This window comes from Myotis myotis, unplaced genomic scaffold, assembly GCF_014108235.1.
Source record: "Myotis myotis isolate mMyoMyo1 unplaced genomic scaffold, mMyoMyo1.p scaffold_m19_p_2, whole genome shotgun sequence".
Taxonomy (NCBI): domain Eukaryota; kingdom Metazoa; phylum Chordata; class Mammalia; order Chiroptera; family Vespertilionidae; genus Myotis; species Myotis myotis.
Window position 1 is genome coordinate 173,941,763 of NW_023416324.1, and position 25,743 is coordinate 173,967,505.

Genomic DNA, 25,743 nt, shown 5'->3' on the forward strand with positions numbered 1-25,743 from the left:
TATCCACAATACCACTACATGGGATACACAAAATCTCAGTCCAAAAAGAACAAGGACATCTAGTATTCACACAGTTAAGTTCTGCAACACAGCCAAATGTAAGAATATAGAGCCTTTCGATAGAACAAAGGACAGGCACTCCTCATAACAACTTTGGGAGTCTTACACTCCTGGGAGCACTAAACAGTGATTAAAATCAGTTGAATTCAACTCAGGTAGCTGAGAGGGCAATAGAAATAGGATTAATTCCTAGTTCCAGGCCATAACAAACTTTTAAATGCCTAAGTAATCATTCTCCTACCTCTCTTTGCTGCTGGTTCAAATTATGTGAATTTCTCTGGCAAAGGGCAATTGTCTCTACCGTGGTCTCTTCCACATCCTTCAATGAGGGATCCTCTCTGGTAGCTAGATTCAGAAAAATTGTTAACATACTTAAGAATATATTAATGATAATCTCAAAATTTCTGTACACTGAACTCCACTGACAATTAGCATCACAAAGCCACATGGTTTATTTGCTTTCCTATTATGATTCCTTAAAAACAAGATAAAATTGGGACCAATGTTAAAATTGATAAACAGCATTTATGCAGGATAATTTACTTAATAAATTTATTACTTAATAAATGCAGTTTATTAGGAAACATTTTTAAAACCATGGGGTAAACAAAGAAATTATAAATTACACTCAAGAACTTACTTTCACCTTGATGTGTTATTTCTTGAAGTTTGCTTTGTAGTCTCTAGGAGGTAAAAGGAACACTTTAATTTCTAATCCACCAAATAATTAAACTGACAAATTTTTTTAAAAAAACCAAGAAACAACCAAGTTATTAGGAATGGTCCCTGTCATTCCAAAGAGAATTCTGGTGTATATAGAATGCATAGCTAGCAGTATATCAAGTGTCACTTATTTTGCTCCACTTATGTTTCTGTTGTGCTACCTACATAGTCATCATGGACATCTCTGAGGCACAGTAATGAGGATCAGAATGTATCCATGCTTTGAGATAAGAAAGGACATGACAAGTCTAACTCCATAGCATGGGGCACAGCCTTGAATGTGAGATATCCTAAATATGCAGTTATAGTGTCCACTGCTCTACTGAATTCTAGATCCTCAGATACTGATATTGCAAAGGCTTCTGAATATACACCAAAGCTGACTTTAATATAGCCTTCTACCAAAAATTTGCTCCTGTTCTTGAGGTCCCTTATAGGTTAATTTTAAGCTAAAAATCATAGAACCATCATTAACCACTCCCTCTCATTCACTTTATACTGTATTTAAATGACCAGTAAGTTCTCAAATTCATGTCCTCTTCTCTCTCCACCACCACTGCCACACATGGCTTAGGCCCTGGCCCTCAAGACACTATGCTAAGTATAATATCCCTGAAGACACTATGCTAAGTGTAATATGCCTGAAGACACTATGCTAAGTGTAATAAGCTAGACCCAATAAGACAAATGCTGTGTTATTCCACTTATATGCAGTATCTCAAGTAATTAAAGTCATATAGCTTAAAAGTAGAATGGTGGTTTCCAGGGGCAGGGGGGTAGGGAGGAATGGAGAGTAATTGTCTAATGGGTTTGTGAGAAGTTAAAAATATTCTGGAGATGGACGGTAGTGATGGCTGCACAGCAATGTAAATATACATAATGCCATTGAAATGGTAAATTTCATGTTATGTATATGTTACAATTAAAAGAATGAAAAAAATTTTTTTTCAAAATTTGATAGAACACCAAACTGTTGGTAAAAATGTGAAGCAACCAAAGCACATTTGGAAGGACGTAAAATGGAAAGAGGTCTGATAATGTCTTACAAAACTAAACCAATACGTATCCAGTGACCCAGCAATTCACTCCTTGGTAATGATTCCAGGGAAATGAAAACATTTATGTACAAAAGTGATTATAGAAGCTTTATTCATAATAGCCAAAAACTAGAACTAGCCCAAGTGTCAATCAATAGAAGAATGGATAAACTGTGGTCTATTCATACAATTATATTACTCACAGTCAATGGGACAAACTACTGATACATCCAATAACAGAGACAAATCTCAAACACATTATGCTGAAGCAAGAGGGATTATATAAGAAAACCTATTAAATGATTCCATTAATATGAATGAATAAAAAAGGTAAAACTAACCCACGGTGGTAAAAAAAATTAGAAGAGTGGTTATTTCTGGGGGAATGGGAATGGAAACTGACTGAAGAAGCATGAGGGAAATTTCTGGTAATATTCTCCACCTTGTTAGGGACTAGGATTAGACAGGTGTGTGCATTTGTCAAACTCATCAAATGTACTTTTAAGACTTCTGTATTTTGTTGTATGTAAATTTTACCTTTAAAAAGTACCACACAGAAATACTGAACTCTAGTCAGTGACAGGCATGATAAAAATATTGAAGTAAAATGTACTATTGCCTGCAACTTTCTTTGAAACATAATAAATTAAAATGGATTGATGAAAATTTATGTAATATTATATTTCAAATTATATTTCAAAATATAGTCAATTATATTTCAAAAAGAGATAGACTAATGCAATGAATAGAGAGACACACTGAAACATGACAAAGCAAATATAGTAAAATGCTACCTTAAGCATTATTGAAAAGGCACCATGAACATCTCCTTTCTTTTCTAATAGATAGGCAGTGACTTCATGAAGTTGATACTTCTGGGTAATCTAGGAAAGAAGAAAAGATAAAGATTTGTGTTCACGAATCTTGCTTGTGAAGTGAGAAGGTCCTATTAAAAATGAAACAACCCCAACATGATACTAATTAATGAATCCATATCTTGGTAGTATGCTACTTTACAGTGTAATATGCAAATACTTGACTTTTGGTCTTATAGTGCCCTATTTTTTATTCTGACTAGACCAAGTGCATTCATTTCCCCCCACTTATTTATTTAAAAAATTGTTATGCACACAGATGAGGAATATCCATTGGAGGAAAGGCAACACATATTGTATTATTACATAAGTAGTAATAATATAAACCAGAAATTGATAAGTATAATTATGCACAAAATATTTATAACAAAATGACAACGAAAACACTGCATATCAACTTGTGGGCTCTAAATAAAAATTAAAAAACTATAAGAGTGTCTAATAAGTAAAAAAGAAATACCAATTAAGCTTAAACAAAAGAAAATAATGCCATAGAAAGAAACAATAGAGAGATTTAACAAATCCAAAATTATTCTTTGAAAAGATTTATAAAGTGTAATAAATCTTTCTTAGGATAAAAAAGGCACAAATAACATATTAATAGGTTAACAGATAAAAGGAGAAAAATGTGATCATCTCAATAAATGCAGAAAAACCATTTGATAAAATGCAGTACCAATTCTTAACAAAAACAAAATAATACAAAACACTCTTACCCATACTTGGAAGGGAACTTCATTAACTTAATAAAAATTATCGATTACAATCCTATATAATAATCCTATATAATAAAGAGGTAATATGCAAATTAACCATCACACCCTCACAAGATGGCTGCCTACGACCAGGCTGGCAGGGGGGTTAGTGAGGGACGACGAAATGACTGAACAACAGGCTGCATGGGGCAACCAGGCCAGCAGGGGGGACATGAGGGACGACCAGCCGACAGAGGGGAGCAGTTAGGGTTGACCAGGCTGGCAGAGGGGGGCAGTTAGGGGAGACCAGGTAGGCAAGCAGGTGAGCGATTAGGAGCCAGCAGTCCAGGATTGTGAGAGGGATATCTGACTGCCAGTTTAGACCCGATTACTGGGATCAGGCCTAAACCGGAAGTCAGACATCCCCCAAGGGGTCCCAGATTGAAGAGGGTGCAGGCTGGGCTGAGAGGACACTCCTCTCCCCCTGTGTACGAATTTCATGCACCAGGCCTCTAGTCTGACAATAAATACCATAATTAACGTACAATGTTAGACACATTCTCTTTTAAATCAGGAACAAGGCAAGAATGCATACTATCACTGCTTCTGTTCAAAATATCCTAGAGCTCCTAGACATCTAATAAGAGAAACAAAAAACTATAAGGTTGGGAAGATAAAAACAACTACCATTATACCTAGAAAATATTATTCTCATAAAAAATCTAAAAACTATTGAATAAAAAAGGAATTTAGCCTGGTTGCCAGATACAAAACTATACAAAAATTAACATAAGGCAGCAATCTCAATAAGAAATGTCATTTCAAAAACTTCCTTTCAAAATGCTAACAAAATTATAAGTACCTAAGGATAAATTTAAGAAAATATGTGCAAAACCTTATGCAAAATATTATATAAAGTGATACAATCTTGCCAAAGAGCATAAAAGGCATTTTTAAAAGATAACCATGTTTCTGAATGTGAAGACAATACTGTAAGATGTCAATCTTCCCCAAATTAATCTATAAATTCAATGTACTCTTTTCATCAACATTCCAGAAGAATGTTTTTTAAAGGAACCTGACAATCTGATTCTTAAATTGATGTAGAATAGTAGGAGGTCAAGAGTAGCCAAAAAGTTTTAAAGAAAAAGAATGAGAAGGGAAGACTCTTCTTTCAAATAAGAAGCCTTATTTTAAACCTATATTAATAGAATATGTGGTATGAGTATAGGAAAACACAAATAATCAAAGGAACAGAACAGATCCACAAACAGATCCATGTACATTTGGAAGTTGGTGTATGACAGTATGGCATCATAAATCAGTGAGGAAAGCACAATAAAATGCCACATGGACCATTAGCCATCCACATTAAAAAAAAAAAAATCCCTCTCTTGATCTGTATACAAAAATAAATTCCAGATGGATTAAAAGCCTAAATGTAAAAAGCTAACCTATAAAACTCATAAAAGAGGACAGCCTTTATGCCATCAAAGTCAAAAGGAAAAGACTGATACCCCAAAAATTAAAAGTTAAAGGGAAAGACTGATAAATTAAAAGGAAGTCACTAAGCCATGGCTGGGTGGCTCAGTTGGTTGGAGCATCGACCCATACACCAAAAGGTTGTGGGTTCGACTCCCAGCCAGGGTACACACCTAGACTGCAGGTTTGGTCCCTGCAGGACATGTGCAGGAGGCAACCCATCAATGTTTCTCTCTCACATCAATGTTTCCCTCTCTCCGCCCCCTTCCTTTCTTTCTAAATTCAATTTAAAACAAACAAACATATCCCTGAGTGAGAATTTAAAAAGTCACTAAAAACCAAGATGAAAGATATGCCCTAGAGACTGAAAGAAGACATCAACATATAAAATCAGCACAAGATTAGAGATCTAGAAATTAAAAATAATTTCTATAAACCAGTAAGAGAAGGGCAAACAGCTGGAAAAACGATAGGAATAGATAATTCAGAGAAAAGAAAATCTAACGGGTCATTAAACATATGGAAAGATATTCAATGTCATTAGTAATCAATGATCCCCATCCCACTGGCAAAAATTAAGAAGTCTAAAAATACTAGGAATTAGCAAGGATGTGGAAAAAACAGCAAATATCAAACACTGATGATGAGAATGAAACAAACAGGAAATCAGCTTGGCAAAATCACTAGAATTAAACTACTCTATTGTCCAAAGAATTCCACTTCCAGGTATATTACTTAGAGAAACCTGATGGCTAATGTAACACTGTTTATTATGGGGTGCGGTTACAGTGCTTTGGCCAGGTTCAAGCCTCGGACTAATGAAAGGACAGGGTCCTCTCATTGCCATGTGCAAGTCCCTGCTGGAAGGCAGGGCCCTCCCAGCACAATCATAGCCAACGGCTATGGTTGTAAGCTTGAACCTATGGTCCAAACACATGGCCCCACGTGCCTTGTGCTAGAGTTCAGGTGCATGTAGTTGAGTAGGGTTGGAACTCACGAGAATGCTGTAAACAACGTGATCACGCCCCTACTTTGCCTCGTGGCATCTGCTATAAAATAAAGACACGGCTTGCGGGGCTGTCATTGTCTCCTCATCAGGGAGGCAGCGTCCCACTGAGACCCAGCTATTATTCTCTTGTCTGTCTTTTCCTTAATCCTTTAACGCCCCCCCCCCCACTCAGTTTACCTTTGGCCGCAACAGTTTATAATGGCAAAAGACTGGAAATAAATGGAATATCTATAATCTATACTAATAAAAGAGAAAGATGCAAATTGATCATCCCTCCATGATGTCCACAAGCCACACCCACCAGCCAATCAGGAGTATGCAAATTAACCTGACAAAGATGGAGGGTTAATTTGCATAAGTAGGTGTCAAGCGCCCCGGGAGGCAACAGTGACCTTGGGCTCCCAGGACCTTCGCCGGCCCAGGGAGGCGAGGCTGGCTGTGCCTAGCCACGCCTGCGGGCTCCTGGGACCTTCGCCGGCAGAGAGCAGAGCGGGAGAGCGGACGGAGAGCAGGAGGTTTGGAAGACTTGGCAGAGCAGGAGGCTGCTGGACATAGAGCAGAGCGAGGGAGAGGGCGGCTTGGAGGGCATGGCTCCCCTTGTCACTCCAGCTTCCTCACCACAGCTGTGGAAACTGACAACAGGGAGGAGGAAGTTCCCCCCCCCCAGAATTAGCCAGAATCAGCCGTTGGTCAGACAGCTCTCAGTGGCCTGACAGCCAGGACTTTTGTTGTGCCCAGATTTCATGATTCCCAAGAACCCACAGGGAGCCAGCGAGTCCGATGCAAAAGCAAAGAGTCATTCATTTCAAACCTAGGTTTGGCTCCCCTGCCACACTCACCGATGCAACGGTAAGCTCCAGTGGCCTAGAGAGAGAAAACTCTGTGTGGAGAGAGCTTTTATAGGGGGTTGGGGTAAGGGGAGGAGAAAAGACTGTGGGCCCTGCCGATTGGCCAGGCGCGAGTCGGTGTCTCATTACACAGGATGTGGTCATAGTGATGGCGTGCACTTCCCTTGACTATCTTCCAGGAAGAAGCTTGCTGAGCACATGGCCAAGTTAAGATGGAGGGCATAGCCCTTACCCTGGGGCAAGGTGGAGGGCGTAGCCCTTATCCTGGGGCAAGGTGGAGGGCGTAGTCCTCGCCCTTTTATTCCCCCCTTGTCTTGGAACTTCCGGCTCAATCATGAGACGGACTGCATTTCTATTCCACCGTTGCTAGAGGCCCATACTGGGCACACAGAACTATCAACTGAACTATCCCTATAAGCTTAACAAATGGCCCGGTGGAAGGGAAAGAACAACTTCTATTGAAACAGGATTTTTCTTCTTAAAATTCCTCCATGACTATCAAAAAGCCAAATCAAGATTCCTGATGTTTGCATAAACACAACAAGAATGGTAACTGACTACCTTTGCTGGAATTTCATGGTTGAACCTTAATGTGCCCCGTAGGGCCAGGAAGCCAAGCCATCCAGCTGCCATCAGGCCTGCCTGCAGTATCTGCTGAGTTAGGTGAATCCCTCACCTGTAGCAACTCCACCTGAGCCCACGCTCCAGGCTTTAAGGCCCATCTCAGTAGCCCTCCTACTTGTTGCGGCCCAGAGTGTGTGGGGGTTCCGCAGGGATGCAGAGGCATCTTTACTGCTCCCCTTCTACTCTTACCAACCGCCAGTGATGGTAGGGCATGGGCCTGACGCTCCAGCGCCAGCCATCTTCAGGGCTCCCAAGCAGGATACCAGGCTTTCTTCGTGGCATTCTTAGTGGCTTCAAGTCTTTAGAGTTCAGACAGGGCTCTTTAAAACATGATACTCCAGTCAAAGTTTTCCGTTAATAAAACCACTATTAGGAATCAGTCTTATTGTATCTATGCAAAGCCTGATGTTTGCCATGACTTATTTAGCATTGCCAGATTTCGGAGGAATTACATAAGGAGAAAAACATACTGATCTGCTCTAAGATTTTCTGACTTTCCTTGCTAATTCCTTTTCATGGATTTAAAACAAAACAGTAACTGTTGGTATAAAACCTTCTTTCTATGTATAACTATGCCTCAGACCTTCTATTCTAAACAGGCTTTTTCCAGCTTTACTAACCGTGACATGGGCATGGTGACTCAGGTCTGCAAGACAGTATTACAGGCTGCCAACTGTTAGCTGTCTCTCAACAGAGACCAAAACCTGATGGGCACCCTTCCCTGCCCAGCTGGGCACCTGCCCTCTTGGCAGCTAGGCACCCTTTACTTTTGGGGGTCACCCCACACAGCTCCCTTCCAGGACAGCCAACATACATTCAAACCTGCAAAAGAATCAAAGGTTAATATAACATATCAATACAATGAAACATAATATTGGCATCATGGCCGCTTCAGGCAGCCAAATCTTCTACTAAACATGTGATCCTATAAATTGTCCTTGTCTCTTTGGATCCATGTCCATGAAGATGCAGGCATTATTACACAGTATTGTGGGGGCTCCTGGTGACAGGAGTGATCCCAAGTCATGTTACCGGCATCAGGCAGGTCGAGCACGCCGTAGCTTGAGCTTGAGCGGGTTGCGTTGATCTCGATCGATGCTCCATTTGGTGATGAAGTCTTTCCGGATGGACCCAGGTCGCGACGCCGTCTACCTTGAGAGCGGTGGGGGTCGTCAGCACCACAGTGTAGGGACCCTTCCAACGTGGCTCTAGGATCTCCTGGTGGTGCCTTCTGACGTGGACCCAATCTCCTGGTCTGTGCTGATGAGGAGTTGGGGTTGGGCTGGTCGCGGAGGCGCGGCCAAATGTCCTCGTGCACCCTCTGGAGCCCTCTCAAGGACAGAGATTGTTAAAGAAAAGCCACCCAGTCCTCGCCAGTCTCCGAGTCAAAGTCCTGATGGCTTCTAGGTAACCCTGTTTATCAGCTACAGCGCTCTGCTTTTTTTTTTGGCCTTTCTATCAGTTCCCTTTGTGGCAGAGCAGCAACCAGGCCTCTTTCAAGGGAGTGCGTTAGAAGTGGGTATCAGCCCCTCCTTTGCTAGCAGCAACAGGTACCAAACCCTTGCAGTACATTTGACCAGCTTCATTCCTGCCCACCTTTACAGATTCTAAGGCCCATTGTTTTCCTTTAACCAGCAAGCTAAATGACACTGGCCTGTATTATTTAATTCAGCACAGGCAGGGGGAAGGGCCCATGGAATCTCTGCCCTGAGGAACTGTGAGCCCCACCCTTAAATGTCCCAATCAGACTAGAAAAGCCACAAATACCTTTTAAATCTACCCCAGAATTCCAAAATCCCAACCCAGCACTGAATATCACATAGCAAATCAAAGTTCCCAGCAAACAAACAGACAGAGATGTTTACTAGTTAGGTGGGCCTAATCCACCTCTGACAGAGAGCAAGCGCTCTTGGGGCAAGCGTGTGCCTTTTTTTCCCACAGACTTCCACACTTACATGAACAAATAATTATACCCAAGTAGACATACAAACATACACCCTTTCAGTGAACAAGTACCTTTACAGTCTTGGGATCTTGAGCAGATAACAGGAACACCACCCAAGTCCCCTGATGGGGGCCTGACAGGAACAGATGTGGAGGCCTCCCTTTCCCACATCCCAGGACAGGATTCTTGACCTATGTCTCATCCAGATAGAAACGGTACTCATATTGAACAAGGAAATCAAGACTAAATAGGCACGATAACTAGATACATTCCCCATTAAGAACTTCGAGGTACATGCCACATTTATACCACAAAATACCAACAAATCAGTTTCAGTTGTGTCGAGATACAGAACAAGTCCCTAAACAGAGGCAGTAGAAAACTGCTTAGGAATGCTTCTTTTCTACCTTTTTAAAAGATAGGCCAGATTCGAACCCTTAGCCAGTCCGAGCTTTGACTTCCCTCCGGAAGTCCCAGAGACGGTGAATACCATCTAGAAGCCATTCCTCCAGATACAGGACAAGTACCTTAGAGATTCTTGATAATCTACATCAGTAATCCATTCACACAATCCCCCAAAAGTTAAAGAGGAAGGAAAGAACCATTCAATGTCCTTCAAGAGGATTTCGGCGAAACAACAAAATCGACAGATTTAACACATTGGAAAACCAAGGCCAGAAGTACCCTCAGACGTTTCAGGGGTACCAAGGAAGGAGAAGTTAGGCCACGTCCAGCCCTTTTCATAATCCACCATCAGTGACCAGTCCCAGTTCACTGGTCTACCATCCATTTAACATTTCTTTTTCCTCCCATCATACCAAGGCCATGCTTTCCAGGTAGCTAGAACTTTTAAACCACAGTTTCTACCTGAAATAATTGTACTTTACTTTAGAAATTGGGTTACTGCTATCCTGGCATAGCTGCTAAATTTCAAAATGGTCACAATTTTCCTGCTGGGGAATTCAAGAAGCAAACCCATAACTATTAAGGCCAAAACAGTCTTGGGTTTTTATTCTGTACACAGCAAAAGGTCAAGTTCAGCTCAAAACTATGCGCACTCGTTTTTAAACTGGCCTTTTCCTTTACATGTGCACAGAAATCCTGGATGCATTTATGAATTTGTAAAAGCTTTTCAATTCTCTATCTACAAGCCCTTTAAGAAATACAAGCTCTATTGTCGGCCCTTATAAAGCCAACTGCTCAAAACATTGGTCTATCATACCACTAAAATTATATTAAGACCGTGATTGCTAATTTAGTATTAAATAAATCTGGGAGGCAGGCACACTTTCTGCCCCATCTGCATTTCCTTAGTAAAACTCCGCCTTAAAACTCCACCCCTGAAATCCCATCCTGCCTCAGTGAGCAGACATTCCTTTTGTGATTGACTAAGTCAGAGGGAGGGGCCTGCTGTTCCAAGATGGCAGCCCCCAGGGGCACGGCATGCCATGCGGCCAACATGGCGGCTGCCAAGTCAGGCAGCTCAACATTGTGGCGGTCTAAACTGTTCTCTGACAGAAAGGATGATTTCCTCATTCTCACAATAAACAAGGGAAGAGCAAACCAAAACCCCTAAAAGATAGATGGCCAACATTATATTGCAGAACTTTTTAAAATCTTAGGTAGCAAATTAAATACACTAGCCCAAAACCCTATCCAAAAACGGACGGTGCGCACATTAGTTTTAAGCCAGCTTTTCTCCTAACACGTGCACAGAAGTCCCAGACGCATTTACTTGGGGAGGGGGTGACCTATTTCCACAGACCCTCACTCAGGCGGCCGCCCGACCGCCACACAAAGGAGGGGGGAGGGCAATCCCCCTCCCTCCACACTCCCACACTTTCACCAGACATTCATTCAGACTTTAAACAATCCATTCAATTCCTAACAACTTCCCAACTCCTGAGGGAGCTCTAAAGCTTCCCCCAATCTCCTTGAAATGATCAATCACAATACCCAAAGGAGCAGTCTGAGTCCATCCCATAACATCCGTCCAGTACAAACACAGAACACTAAACAGGGCCCGAAAATACAGGCTTCCAACTCCATGGAAGCAACTAGACGTTGGCCTTACGCCAAACCGGCAGGAGCGACCTGCCTCGTCTCAAATCCGCGAGGGGCATATCCATCCCTCGTGAGGGGCATATCCATCCCTCGTGAGGGGCATATCCATCCCTCCTGGGGTGAGGGGCATATCCATCCCTCCTGGGGAGCGGAACGTCTCCCAACTCTCCCCTGCCTGAGGTCGTTCACGGCGCGTCCGCCTAGACCCCTCAGGCAATTACAGGTTCCAGAAACGAGCTCACACTGAACAGAACATACAAGGACACACACATACCGCGGTCAGTCAGACTCTTCGGATCGGGGGTCCCTCGATGGTCTTGGGAATCCCGGACGAGCCCCCAAATGTTGTGCCCAGATTTCATGATTCCCAAGAACCCACAGGGAGCCAGCGAGTCCGATGCAAAAGCAAAGAGTCATTCATTTCAAACCTAGGTTTGGCTCCCCTGCCACACTCACCGATGCAACGGTAAGCTCCAGTGGCCGAGAGAGAGAAAACTCTGTGTGGAGAGAGCTTTTATAGGGGGTTGGGGTAAGGGGAGGAGAAAAGACTGTGGGCCCTGCCGATTGGCCAAGCGCGAGTCGGTGTCTCATTACACAGGATGTGGTCATAGTGATGGCGTGCACTTCCCTTGACTATCTTCCAGGAAGAAGCTTGCTGAGCACATGGCCAAGTTAAGATGGAGGGCATAGCCCTTACCCTGGGGCAAGGTGGAGGGCGTAGCCCTTATCCTGGGGCAAGGTGGAGGGCGTAGTCCTCGCCCTTTCATTTTCATTCACCTGCACCTCAGACCATGACAGTAGAGAGGTGGGACTATGTTTAAAGAACAACTGTTGATACAACGTAGCTCTGCAGCCAAAAGATGCCGGCGTTATCGACAGAAAATGTCTGAAGAGCAACATGCGTCTGATCTTGAAAGAAGGCGGCACCTGCGACAGAATGTATCTGAAGACCAGCTATTGGAAAAACGTTGCTCTGTTGCCGAAAAATACCGGCGTCATCAACAGAAAATGTCTAAAGACCAACGTGCCTTTGAGGTTAAAAGAAGGCGGTAGCAACGACAGAATATGTCTAGAGAACAGTCATCAACAAATACTACCAATTTTGGTAGGAACTGCCTTCTCAGCAAAAATGGAGTACATGAGGATGCAATTCTCGAACACAGTTGTGGTGGAATGACTATAGATGTGAATTTCGCCTATCACTAAATTTCTCTGATGAAAAACCATCTGATGGGAAATTTACTCAATGCTGTAGCAAAGGAAAAGTCTGTCCAAATGATATACATTTTCCAGATTACCTGGCTTATTTAAAAAGATTAATGACAAATGAAGATTCTGACAGTAAAAATTTCATGGAAAATATTCGTTCCATAAATAGTTCTTTTGCTTTTGCTTCCATGGGTGCAAATATTGCATCACCATCAGGATATGGGCCATACTGTTTTAGAATACACAGACAAGTTTATCACCGTACTGTAACTTTACATCCTTCGGATGATGTTTCTCGGAAGTTTGCTCAACTCTATATTTTGGATACAGCCGAAGCTACAAGTGAAAGATTAGCAATGCCAGAAAACCAGGGCTGTTCAGAAAGACTCATGATCAACATCAGCAACCTCATGCATGAAATAAGTGAATTAACAAAATCGTACAAGATGCTACATGAGGTAGAAAAGGAAGCCCAATCTAAATCAGCAGCAAAAGGTATTGCTCCCACAGAAGTAACAATGGCAATTAAATACGATCGTAACAGTGACCCAGGTAGATATAATTCTCCCTGTGTAACCGAGGTTGCTGTCATATTCAGAAAGGAAGATGGAGAACCTTCTTTTGAAAGGGACTTGCTCATTCACTGTAAACCAGATCCCAATAATCCAAATGCCACTAAAATGGAACAAATCAATATCCTGTTTCCTACATTAGATGCAATGACATATCCTATTCTTTCTCCACATGGTGAACAAGGCTGGGGAACATATTGCATTAAGACTCAGAGACAACAGTATAATCGACAATAATACTAGATAAAATGTAAGGCCACAAGTCACACAAATGCAGTATTATGGATTTCATCTCTTTGTGCGGGGCACGTTCAATCCTATTTTAAATGCAGGAAAATTAACTCAACAGTTTATCGTGGATTCATATTCAAAAATGGAGGCCAATTGGATAAGTTTCATCAAAGCAAACCAATTTAAGTTGCGAGTTGAAAAATATAGTGGTTTGATGGATTATCTCAAATCTAGATCTGAAAATGACAATGTGCCGATTGGTAAAATAATAATACTTCCATCATCTTTTGAGGGTAGTCCCAGAAATATGCAGCAGCAATATCAGGATGCTATGGCGATTGTAACAAAGTATGGCAAGCCCGATTTATTCATAACCATGACGTGCAACCCCAAATGGGCAGATATTGCAAACTATTTACAACACTGGCAAAAAGTTGAAAACAGACCTGACTTGGTAGCCAGAGTTTTTAATATTAAGCTGAATGCTCTTTTAAATGATATCTGTAAATTACATTTATTTGGCAAAGTAATAGCTAAAATTCATGTCACTGAATTTCAGAAACGTGGACTGCCTCACACTCACATCCTCTAATTAATTCCCTTAGGAGGGAAATATATAAATTGTGGCATAATCATTCAATAGGCTATTACATGACCATTAAAATGAGTGAACTATATCTACATGTATAAAAATTGACAGATTAAAAAATTAATAACAAAAGCAATTTGCAATAGGATATGTACTATATGATACCATTAATACAAATTTTAAAAATAATGAAACTGCATCTTTTACTTTATAGATAAATACATACAGGGTTGGGCAAAAGTCAGGTTACAGTTGTATGTGAAACAGTTTATTCTTGTATTATTATGTTTTAATTATTGTATTTGTTTCCAAGCAAACAACTATAGACCTACTTTTGCACCACCCTGTATATATGAAAAATAAACAACCTGGATAAACTTCCCACCTTCAGGCTGGTGGTGACCTCAGGGGAGAGATGGGGACATGACAAATAAAAGATGCTTTATTTCTCAAACAAAACAACAAATATCTGAAGCCAGTGTGGCAAAATGTTAACATTTATAAATTGGCTTGGTGGGTACATATGTATTTGATATTCTTCATGTACATTTCTACATTTTTGAAATATTTCATAATTTTAAAAAATTTAAGTGTGTGGACAGTTCAGGAGGTGGATGCAAAAAATAGATTATTATTTCACGAGTACTGACATAAAAGAAAGGAAACATAATGGTAGGTTACATTTTAAACAGGGAACATGCCAACCTCTTATAGTATATTAGAATATGTATATATGTATATACATTTTCACTTTCATTTGGAAACAGGTGAAAATAAGGGAAATGAATCAAGGCAATGACTGGGCTAAGTCTACTGAACTGCTTTCAGCCTAGTAAGTCTTATTGCATAAGAGGACTATGTAACCATCAGTGCCTGGAAACAAGAGCTTGGTTTTTCCCTTTTAATACTTTTACTATATTCACTTTTACATGTTTATCATGTTGGTTAGAATGTCGGTGAAGCTTGATTAATAACAATGATGGACATGTGCTGTTTCTGACTTTACTAGAAAACATGTGAAAGCAGTTTATTCCATAGCAATGAAAAGCATGCACTATGGATCAGACTGTCTGGGTTCCATCTCAGATGCTACCACTTACTAGCTAAAAACTTAGGCAAGTAATTTAATATGTGAGTCTCCCTTTGCTTAACTGTAAAATGGTGAATGATTAGGAAAAGTGTACTCTGGCTTTCTCTCCATTATTGGTCTTACCTGGATAGTTTCTTCTAGGCGGTAGCCCTCAAGGACTTGTAATGTCTCTATGACTTGGGTTGGGCTGAACTGACACAACAGCTCAATGAACTGTTCTGTAATACAGGGGGATATCTGCAGCAACTCCTGATTTACATGAATACCTTCCCTGAAAACATAAAAAACAAGAGTAACATCATTAATCACATCTATAATTAAAGCTTCAGGTAAAAAGAATGCTATCTTAAAACCAAGACTAACTTTTGGTCAGATAATATCATGAATTAAAAAATCTCACTGTTACTCAGATTATTAGGGTGAACTGTATATCATATCAGAAGCGCTCTAAATCACAATACTCCTCAGTTTACATTGAGTAATTAAGGAAATAATAGTCAGTAGAGCCTCCAATAAGTAAATCATACAAAAGTTATACTGTTGCTCTAAAAGAAACAGATGACCAATTCAGTTTAAACAATTTGATTCGTAACTATATACATGTATATATAAACCATCTTCCAGTCTCAACATTTCTACTATGCTTCCCTTATAGTACCAGTCACACCTGTTGTAATTCTTTAATTACTTGTCTTCTCTAAAAGACTATAAACTCTGTGAGGGTAGGTACCAGTTTATCTCCTCACTAATTAATTCTCAAAGCCTACAACAGTGTACCTTTACTGAGCACCCATTTGTTATGTCCCAAGACTATACTAATTTTGACAGCCATTAAAGTTAGCAGTGGGGTATACGGCAAAGCAGGCAGCTAATAGATGACTAATAGAAAGAGCTCTGAGAACTGGATATAACAAGTTGTATTTATGAGCAAGACTGATAAGCAACAGTCAGAAATGGATGTAAACTCATCAATGATGCAATTTACTTATTAACGTTCTGATGATGTTGATGCTGCCTAATCGTGTCCCAGCAGACAGATTATTTCCCAAATGAATGCATCAAAATCTGTTCATTCGGGTGATTTGCTTGGTTTGATGCATATTCACACCTTCAGTATTTGTAAAGCGTTTTGCCAATAAATGCCTGGAAAGAATTAAATACTGTGATTCATCAACAGATGCTTATGTCTAATCCTAATTTGCTCCATAGTCTTGCATTTATAAGACATATTAACAGAAGTATGATATAGAGAAAATATTAACATCGCCTACAATATGGTGTAAATATCTGAAAAAAACACTGGCTCACTTTAATGTCCAGAAAAACTGGTTAGCATTCCCTTTTCTCTTATACCTAATAGTGTTCTACTGAGACACAACATTCATCCTACCTAAAAACTCTCATTTTCCTGGGTTTGTCAGTGCATCTTCTATTTTCTTCATGTAGACAGGATTTATTCTGAGCCATATCTGGCTTTGTTGCCCTAGTCCTTGTAATTTTCACCCCTCTATTCTATATTTGGTTTCCTCCATTTGAAGGCAGGCCAATTTACCTTTCCCAGTCATTTAAGTACAATTTAATGTACATTTACTGCGCATGTACTTACTATGTGCCAAGGCAACGCTAATGCCTGGGGAACAATGAATGCAACAGTCTTCGTTCTCAAAGTTTATAGTGTAGTTGGCCACAGACATTTAACAGATAATTTTCAAGTTATGTGGAAAGAATACTAAGATGGTGGTCTACCCAGGGAATAGCCAGTGACTTAACAAACTCCTGCATTCAAGGCAGTTGTGAAACACACACACACACACACACACACACACACACACACACACGAAGAAAAGAACACTTCATCTTTGGGATTTACAGCCAATTTGAGAAGATACTGAGTTAGCCCATTAGCAAGTATAGAAAGCCCTAAGCAGCAAAACTTAATGAGTTAATCACCCAACTTTTGGTCAGGACTGAGTGTCACAAAGCTCTTAATTTGGGAAAGATTTCCTGCATCTAAATATAATTCCTCCTCCTGTAACTGAAGACTCTTATTAGAAAAAGAAGTGCTGTTTATCATCATTTTCAGAAAATAGTAAGTCCTCATGTAAAGAACGGTGCCCTGGCCTGAACCAATCCTTTCTTTTCTTTTGCTAATAACTTTCTTGTCCCACCCAGTTTGTATCAATAAAAACCTTCCATTTTATACAACTTCATGGATCATCTCTCTGTTTACTAGGTGGGATGCTCTTGATTCAAATAAAGCCAATTAGATCTTTAAATTTACTCAGTTGAATTTCTGTTCTTTAACAGGGACAAAGAATATATATGAGCATTAAGCTAGCTACATCTCTCTATATCCTCTATCATTCGATCATACACACAGATATATGTGCGCTGATGGGGTTAAGTACAGGCCTCCCCAAGACATGCTACTTTGGCATGAAGAGTATTTTTCAAATGTTTTAATTGATTTTAAAAAGAGTAGAAGGGAGAGGGATAGAGAGACAGCAACATCCATGAGAGGAACATCTGCCTCCTTCATGCCTAATGGTGATCAAGCCCTCCACGCGGGCATGTGCCCTGACCAGGAATTGAACTGGGGACCTCTTGGTTCAGTGGTTCTCAACCTTCCTAATGTCGCGACCCTTTAATACAGTTCCTCACGTTGTGGTGACCCCCAACCATAAAATTATTTTTGTTGCTACTTCATAACTGTAATTTTGCTACTACTATGAATCGTAATGTAAACATCTGATATGCAGGATGTATTTTCATTGTTTGCGACCCACAGGTTGAGAACAGCTGTCTTGGTTCATGGGTCAATGCTCAACCACTGAGCAACACTGGCCGGGTGGCATGTATATCATTTTGAGCTGAAGGCAAAAGAGACTCTGTAGGCTCAAGAGAAATTTTTACCTTTCCCTTAAAGAATTTAAAGTGGACCCTTGCCCATGTAAGAGTGACTACCTATTTATATGGCAGGGTAAACCGAATTACTGAACATCTGCTCTTCTTGTCATCCTGTGAATTACCCTCCTCTCATCTGAAACCCCAGGCATCTTACCTCATTCCTTAGCTCATAATGGCATGTGTACCTCATTTCACCTTTCTGTCTTGAACCTCTCATGCATGTAGGATCTCTGATTCTCATGTCTGTGGGGCTCCCATACACATATGTAAAATTAAATTTGGTTATTTTCTCTTGTTAATCTGTCTCATGTAGCTTTAATTATTAGGCCAGTTGAAAGAACCTACAGGAATAGAGGAAAATTTCTTCCTCCCCAACAGTGCATACTATTTCATGCTATGTATTTTTTCAGTTTGGCATTATTTTTACATTTGCATAGTCATGTTTGCAATTTGGTATTCAATTATGCTCATATACCCTAGTGTTTATTTAGCCATCTCCCCCATTGACTTTTTAAAATAGCTTTTTCACTATATAAATGCTAAGGTGGATATTTAAATATTAACTACTTTTTCTTTCACAGAATTTCCTTAAATGAAATTACTGGATCAATGCATATGTGTAATTTTTGAGTTCTTAATACATATAGATAAATTGCTCCAAGAAACAAAGTGGACTAAGAGGAAGCAATATATATTCAAAGGGAGGAATGACAATGTGTAGTGTATCCTATGACCAATTAATTCAGTGCTGCTGCAGAATAAAGGGGGGAAGGGAAAAGCCAGGTGAGAAAATAAAGCTGGATATGCCTGAATCAGATCAAGAAGGGCCTGTACACCATGAGGAGTTTGGACTTTACCTTGGATAATGGGAAATGAAAGAAGTGTGTGAAGGGGAAAGGAGACATTGTCATTATCTGTCTTTTTGAAAATGGAAGTAGAATTAGGAAGGATGGTTAGGAGACGAGCAAGCGAGACCAGGAGAGAGATGCTGAGTGCCTGAGCCAGGATAGTGTGGGTAGACAAGAGGGGACTCACATAGAAGAGAGAGCCACAAGGTAGATTTTGGGTGACTGACTGGTTCTCTGTGGTGTGGCTGAGAAGGTGGAGTGGAGTGGGGAAGGTGAGAAATTTATCACTTGGGATCTTTTTTTTAAAGACACTTATACTAAAACTGCCTGCTTACTTGTCAACTTCCTCCATCAGAATGGAAGTTATATGAAGGCAGGGCCCCATCTTATTCATCACTTTACCTCCTATGCCTGTCATAGTACTCAGTATACTGTACTTACTAGGTACATTGCTAAATAAAATAAATGGGCAGATAATGCCATTTGCTAAGAGAGAAAATAAAGGGAAAAAAACAGGTTTGGATTTTAAAGTGAATATAATTTTTAGTCATTTCAAATTCTCACACAATACATAGCAAATAATCTCATGATAAACAATTACTGAATAAAGAAATTAAGTAAATGCATGAAAGTTATTTTCTATCTATCTATATCTATCTATTTATATACCTACCTACCTACCTACCTACCTATTTATCAATCTATGTATCAAGTCTGGAGATTATGAGATTATGATGTATTTGAATTTAAAAGGTTGAATTTGAGCTGTTGGCAAAATATTAACCAAAGATACGGTCTCTGGTGGTAGGCCTGGCCAAGTTGATAGGCATTCATAAAGTAGAAATGTATTTTCATATGTCAAAGTTTATTAACATATATAATGTTCTAATTTTTAAACTTTGAACTATGCTATTTCAACACTGTGTCAGTATCTTAAAATGTACCTTCAAAATTATACATAGAAACACTAACAGATTCAACTTTAATCCAATGTATAACCATTTCCATAATCTATGTTTTGCTCCTTGGCAAAGACACTCATTCTCTTAGCAATGCTCAATTTTTACTTTGACTAAAGATTTAAAAATATAATCCGACATTTTATATGTATTTTTCTATGAAAAAATTATAACATATATTTCGGAGGCCTCTGGGACATTGTTAACAAAGGCTAAGTTGATATTACCAAGAAAATCATACTGAGGAAAATACTGTGAATATAAATATATTTGCACATTTTCCTTATTTCTTATGACGCTTATAGCCTCATAAAAACCATTAGTGTCCTTTTGTATTATCCTTCAAGCATCCCTGCTGCACAAAAGACCGACCTGCATATGGATGCAAATGTATCAGAACTCCTGTGAGAATTCTTGGCCAGCAGGAATGCACAGAGGGAGTATGTGTGTAGTGGGGGAGGTTGGGCGAGGGGGGGTGATATGTAGCAGCTGTCCCTGTCACAGGGTGATGTGATCATAAGTTCCTGGGAAGGGAATTAGAAGAAGATGCAAATCCTTCCACTCCCAAATTCTGGCCTCAATTCAGGCAAATAATTTGTTTCTGGAGGATTAATCCCCTCTCCTCCCCTCTACCATAAACTATCTAATCTTTCTACATACAGATGCCACCAATATCTTTGTAGGTCAATTATTTCTACTGAGGACATTATTTACATGGCAAAGATAACTTAAAGAAATTGAGTAAAGAAAACAGAAATATACATAAGAATTTAACTAATTTGTCCCTCTAAAAATGCTGTTGATAAAATAAAAAGCTACCCCCTCATAAACAACTCAGTGAGTTCATACAAATGTTAAATCAAATATATATAACTATATATATACACACACAAGAATTATGATCCTATTAACTCAGGTTTTGGGGGCAAGAACAACAAAAAAGCAGTATTTCGATATGACACATAAGCAATCTCTCTCAAAATAACTGTTTTCTTTCATTTTCTCTACTCTCCAGAATGCTTCTGTAGGAGCTTCATGGGGAGGATAAACCTGGATGTTTAAAATAAATTCTATTGCTTAAGAACAAAAGGGGAAAAATGAAAGGCAAAAATAGCCTGAAGCTGTCTGTCGGGGAAAAAACGGCTAGGCGGGGCCCAGTCTACTTACTCTTGATGTTCTTTTGTCCTATTGTGAATGAAATAGGGCTTCTGTAATACATCTGACAAGTTCAGGAGTCCAAAAGTCATCTCACAGGGTGATTTGATCATAAGTTCCTGGGCAGGACATGGTGAGTAGTCACATCCCTGGCCTATAACTTCTTTACTAAAAGGTTTACCTTTGCCTTAAGCAAACCCTGTCCATTGTTCCTGTGCATCTAGGTTAACACACCTTTGAAATGTCAGAGTATCACCCTCAAGGGAGCACATAATCTTGTTAACTGCCCTGTAATCCAATCATAGAGATTTTCCCCACCTTGCTTTTTTCCTTCCTTCATGTAATCTTCCTGACAGATTCCCTTTTTTTTTCAAATGTATAAAAAGAAGTGCAAATCTGTCATTCATTGAAGCATCTCAGATCTTGCTTCACCCTTTGCTGCCTTCCTTTATTAATATCTAGCTACCTATGCTAACACAGGTTTGGATGCTCTCATGCCAACATTACATATCTTTTTCCACACTCCCCTACTTTCCCACTTCAGTTTTCCCAGGACCTAACACAATTCCAATCCTTTACTTCAGGTTAGTTAACAAGGCACACCCATTTTGAAAAGCGAAAATGGGATGGGAAATCAGTCATTCAGAGCCGACTGTAAGCGAGGCCACACTACCTGCTTTCTCCTTACCCTGGAAGTCATGGGTGTTGGAAAAGTATTTTTTCATCAGTGTGTTTGCTTCATTGTATTCATACTTTACTTGTATATTCTCATTGTAAAAGTCTCACATAATACAGAAATTGACAAAGTAAATCAAGTTTTGATTGGGGCATCATCAAAGGAAGTAATTTTGGATTTAAAAAATCTACCTAGGAACAATACTCCATATTTGAGTGTGCTTATTAAGTGGAGAGCCTGAAGAAGTGTGTGTACCTGTACCCCTGGAAAGAAGGGAGCAGAGTGGAGAAGGCAGAGTTCAAAGGATACCAAAGACAAACTTTCTATAACCAAAACTGTCTAAGGCTAGTTCAGGGAGTGACTCTTCCTTACTCACTCTGCACTCAGCCTTCTTAACTTTGATCCTCTCCCTCAATCCAGAATTAGTAACTTACTAGTGACAGGGTTCAGGACATGCTACCCCAAAATATGGGATACTAAATATTTTAAACTAAAGGAACTTGAGAAATGGCAGGTACAGAAGGGACTCTCTGACACCCCCACCCCCACCCCATTACCCCAAAGCATGTCATAAAACTTTAATATGAGAGGTGCTCTCCCTGTACCTGGAGGAAAGGAGCATCCTTACCTCTGAAGATGGAGGGACACTGAGAAGAATCCAAACAAGCAAGCCTTGTTCAGTTTCCCCCAGTATACTATCCTTAGCTCATATCCTTTCAGTTTCCCCCAGTATACTATCCTTAGCTCATATCCTTTGGTCCTATCACACTTTTCTATGACTTTCTACTCTTCATCAAACCTAGCAAAAAACACTCAGGTTTAACTATTTCTTCAGGTCTTCATTTCCTTATAAAGGTTCCCGTGTCATGTAAAACTTACAGTAAATAATTTCATATGCTTTTCTCTTCTTAATCTGTCTTTGTTACAGAGGTACAGTCAAGAACCTAAATGGGAAGAAGGAAAAGATTTTTCCTCTCCTCACTATTATTATATATTTACATTGTGGGTTAAACAGGCTTTTATGGGTTAATCTAAGATACTATAATTTAAAATGCTCTTTATATAAAAATGATTATATTGAAATGCCAAACATCCAATTTACAAATGAATTTGGAGCATTATGTAAATTGGCACCTGCTTCCTATATAAGACATAAAGTAAAAGGATAAAATATGAATTCTGGATTGGGATACTCAAAGCAGAACGCTTGTCTTTGACCTCTTGGAAATGGATCAATATGAAAGCGAGCCCTTTTTAAAGGTGGAGCTAAAGTATCAGTCTTATTAATTCAAGGCTCTATTAAAGAAAAAATTACCCATGATACTTGTTGAAACAAACTTTATTTGGACTATCATAATAGGTGTAGGGACTACTGCAGTGGGGTTTTGACAGTACAGGAGAGCCGAGGCTCCATTCCAAATACAACAAGGACAAGTGGGGTTTACAGCTGGGATGGGGTTAGAGGATGAGGAGGCGGTCAGTGGATGAAAAAGTACTATGAATGTGAGGTAAATATTTGCTAGACTGACTTAACAGGATTCTTGTTGAAGGCAGGCCAAGGGTGATCAGATTTTGCTTGGGGCGGGGGGGGGGGGGGACGGTAGGGAAGGAAGAATTTGGACACATATTTTGGGTGATCAGATATCGAGGGTCGGGGATTCTTGCTAAAACTAGACTCCACAAGGACAGAGATGAAAAGGCTCAGAGGCCTGAGTAAAGTTTGGTCAGGGGGAGAATCTTTGCCAGCTCTTAATTTCTACTAGGCTAAAGTAAAGCTGGCAACTGTGCTGCTGTCAAAGGTGAGGACATTACAGGTCATGTTGCTTTGGGGGAGAGGGAAGATGAAGGGTTGTGGGCACACTGCTTCTCTCTGAAGTAGGTAAGAGAGAACCTTGTAGCCAAATTAATATGACAAGAAGGAAGAATGTGTGACAAGTTAATTTAGAGTAATTATCTTGGGTTAGGGTTAATTCAGGGAGATAAAACATACTGAGTAAATGTAAAATTATTTGTGGTTTCCTAGTGAACAAAACAATTTTCACAGTACTCTTAAAGGGTCTTACCTAATTAACATCTTTCAAATCTAGGGCAGGTAATAACAGAGCAAGACTTTTCATGGAAAACCTCTGAAACTCTTGTGATGTGCCATGTTTATTACTGTGAAATTTAAGTTAAGGAGTGACTGCAATATCAGAGCAAATGACTATATATTTATATTACCTAATATTGTTTTTTATTTTATTTTTTAAAAGAAGGATTTGGTCACCATTGGCTTCTATACTTTTGTTCCATGTGAGAAAAGGCCAAGTTCAAAGCTAAGCCTTCTCTTGTCTTTCCAGTTCGAGCGTCTCCAGATAGGATGGTTGGGAGAAAATAACTTGCTTAAAATAAATGATCTTATGAGAGGACGAGTCAAATCCTAAGAGGATATATTTGAAACTGGAGGACACATGAGAGAGGGAACAGAAGGAATTTTGCCATGGGAAAGAGGTGCTCAGGCCCCAGAGAAAGGGCTGGGAATTGAGGCAGAGTGCCGCCTTTCTCATCCATCTAGCCCTGTCCTCTGTCTCCTTCTCTCAGTCTCCTCCCCGAGCTCTCCCATCCTCTTAACAGCTCTCTTCCTTCCCTCCTACCCCTCAACTCCAATTCTATAATTTCTCCATCAGTTAATTCTAGGAGTAGACCAGGGCCCAAACTGACTCTCAGACTCTCAGGGAAATACAAATGATTAATAGAACATTTTTTTAAAAAAAATCTAGTTTCAGTAATATTCTGAGAACCGGGTTATAATTAAAACACAGACACTTTGAAAAGGTCTTGAACTGGGGTGCAGGAGAAAAATGTAGTCAGATTGCTTTTCCAATTATCTGCATATGCACATCAGTATGACTCTAAATTAAAATGTGACATAGTCTTCTTAAAGTTTAAATGATTGAGATTTCAAAACAATTGTTACAATCACACATCCTGGTACTTTGATATTTAAAAATAGCACAGAATACTGGAATAACTGAAATTGATATCAGGATCACTTAAGTAAATGACTGATTTCAATGGCTAATGTACATTCTAATGCAACTTAAAAGTTTTCACATCTGAGACAAAAGCTGTCTCATCTGGAATATTACACTTAAGCTGGTGAAGCTTAACTCTAGGTGTACATCAAAAATATCCCCACCCACAGTGATTCTGCGGGGTTGGGCCCAGGCAACTATATATTTTTAAGCTTCTTAGGTGATTCTGACACACACAAACATTAAAAATCAAGGGCCGAGTGTTCTATTTGGTTACCATGGACCAGTTTGTTAACTTCAACTTATTTTCTTTGATTTATAATCTATGTATTATATAAAACTAAAGTTATAAACATACCTTGGGTCAAGAAGACTCCTCAAAAATTTGAAAAGCAAAAGCTGGTTCTGAGTAGAAAAACAATTAAAAATTTAACATTAAAACAAATTCTTCAAACTATGCCATGGTAAAGAATGAATTTAGTATATCTCTTTAAAATGCACACATGCCTATGATTACTTCCATTAAGCCCTCTGTATAGATCTAAGAAATTCTAAAGAATCATTTGGAGATCATTTCCTCTCAGTAATTCTAATCACTGTCCCATACTCCATTTTGAGTGCAAAAGAAACACAAATACCTTGTTATTGTAAAAAAAAAAAAAAAAAAAAAAAAAAATCAACCAAGGAAAGAAAACCAACCAAAAAAAAACAAAGAGAAATCCCTCTTCTGAGACAAACCCCAGTGCAGTTCCCACACGTGGACACTCTAACTGCTCTGCTGGTAGTGAATTCTGACTGTACTGCTGGTGGGTTCACTGTCTCACCTGGTTCTTCTTGTGATGACGGCCCAAATGACAACCACCACCTGAAAAGCTCATGGACTCCCCAATATAATCAACTGCAACAGAGATGGCAAACTGCAACATCTCAGCAAACAGGGCTCTGCTTCTTCCACTTATGAGCTATGTGACTTTGTGTAAGTCACTGGCTCTCTTAACTATTCAGTTTACTTATTTAAAAAAGAACAGCAGTATCTCCTCTGCCTTCTGCACAGGGAAGAGGTAAGAATTAAATGAGATGAACCTTAGGATACTATATGAATATGAATGTTTCTAAGTTCTAAGGAAAGCT

The 25,743-nt window shown here is 39.6% G+C and overlaps 1 protein-coding gene across 17 annotated transcripts in view; it reads right to left on the minus strand.

The window, feature by feature from the left end:
* VPS8 (VPS8 subunit of CORVET complex) overlaps positions 1-25,743 on the minus strand; it is a 267,100-nt gene that overhangs the window by 80,285 nt on the left and 161,072 nt on the right. For all 17 annotated transcript variants that reach the window (XM_036352529.1, XM_036352534.1, XM_036352531.1 and 14 more), the window contains 5 exons: positions 24,971-25,017; positions 15,177-15,324; positions 2,615-2,704; positions 701-743; positions 302-405 (listed from right to left, as the gene is read on the minus strand). In XM_036352529.1, coding sequence (XP_036208422.1) covers positions 302-405; positions 701-743; positions 2,615-2,704; positions 15,177-15,324; positions 24,971-25,017 — 432 coding nt within the window. The remainder of the gene's footprint in view (positions 1-301; positions 406-700; positions 744-2,614; positions 2,705-15,176; positions 15,325-24,970; positions 25,018-25,743) is intronic.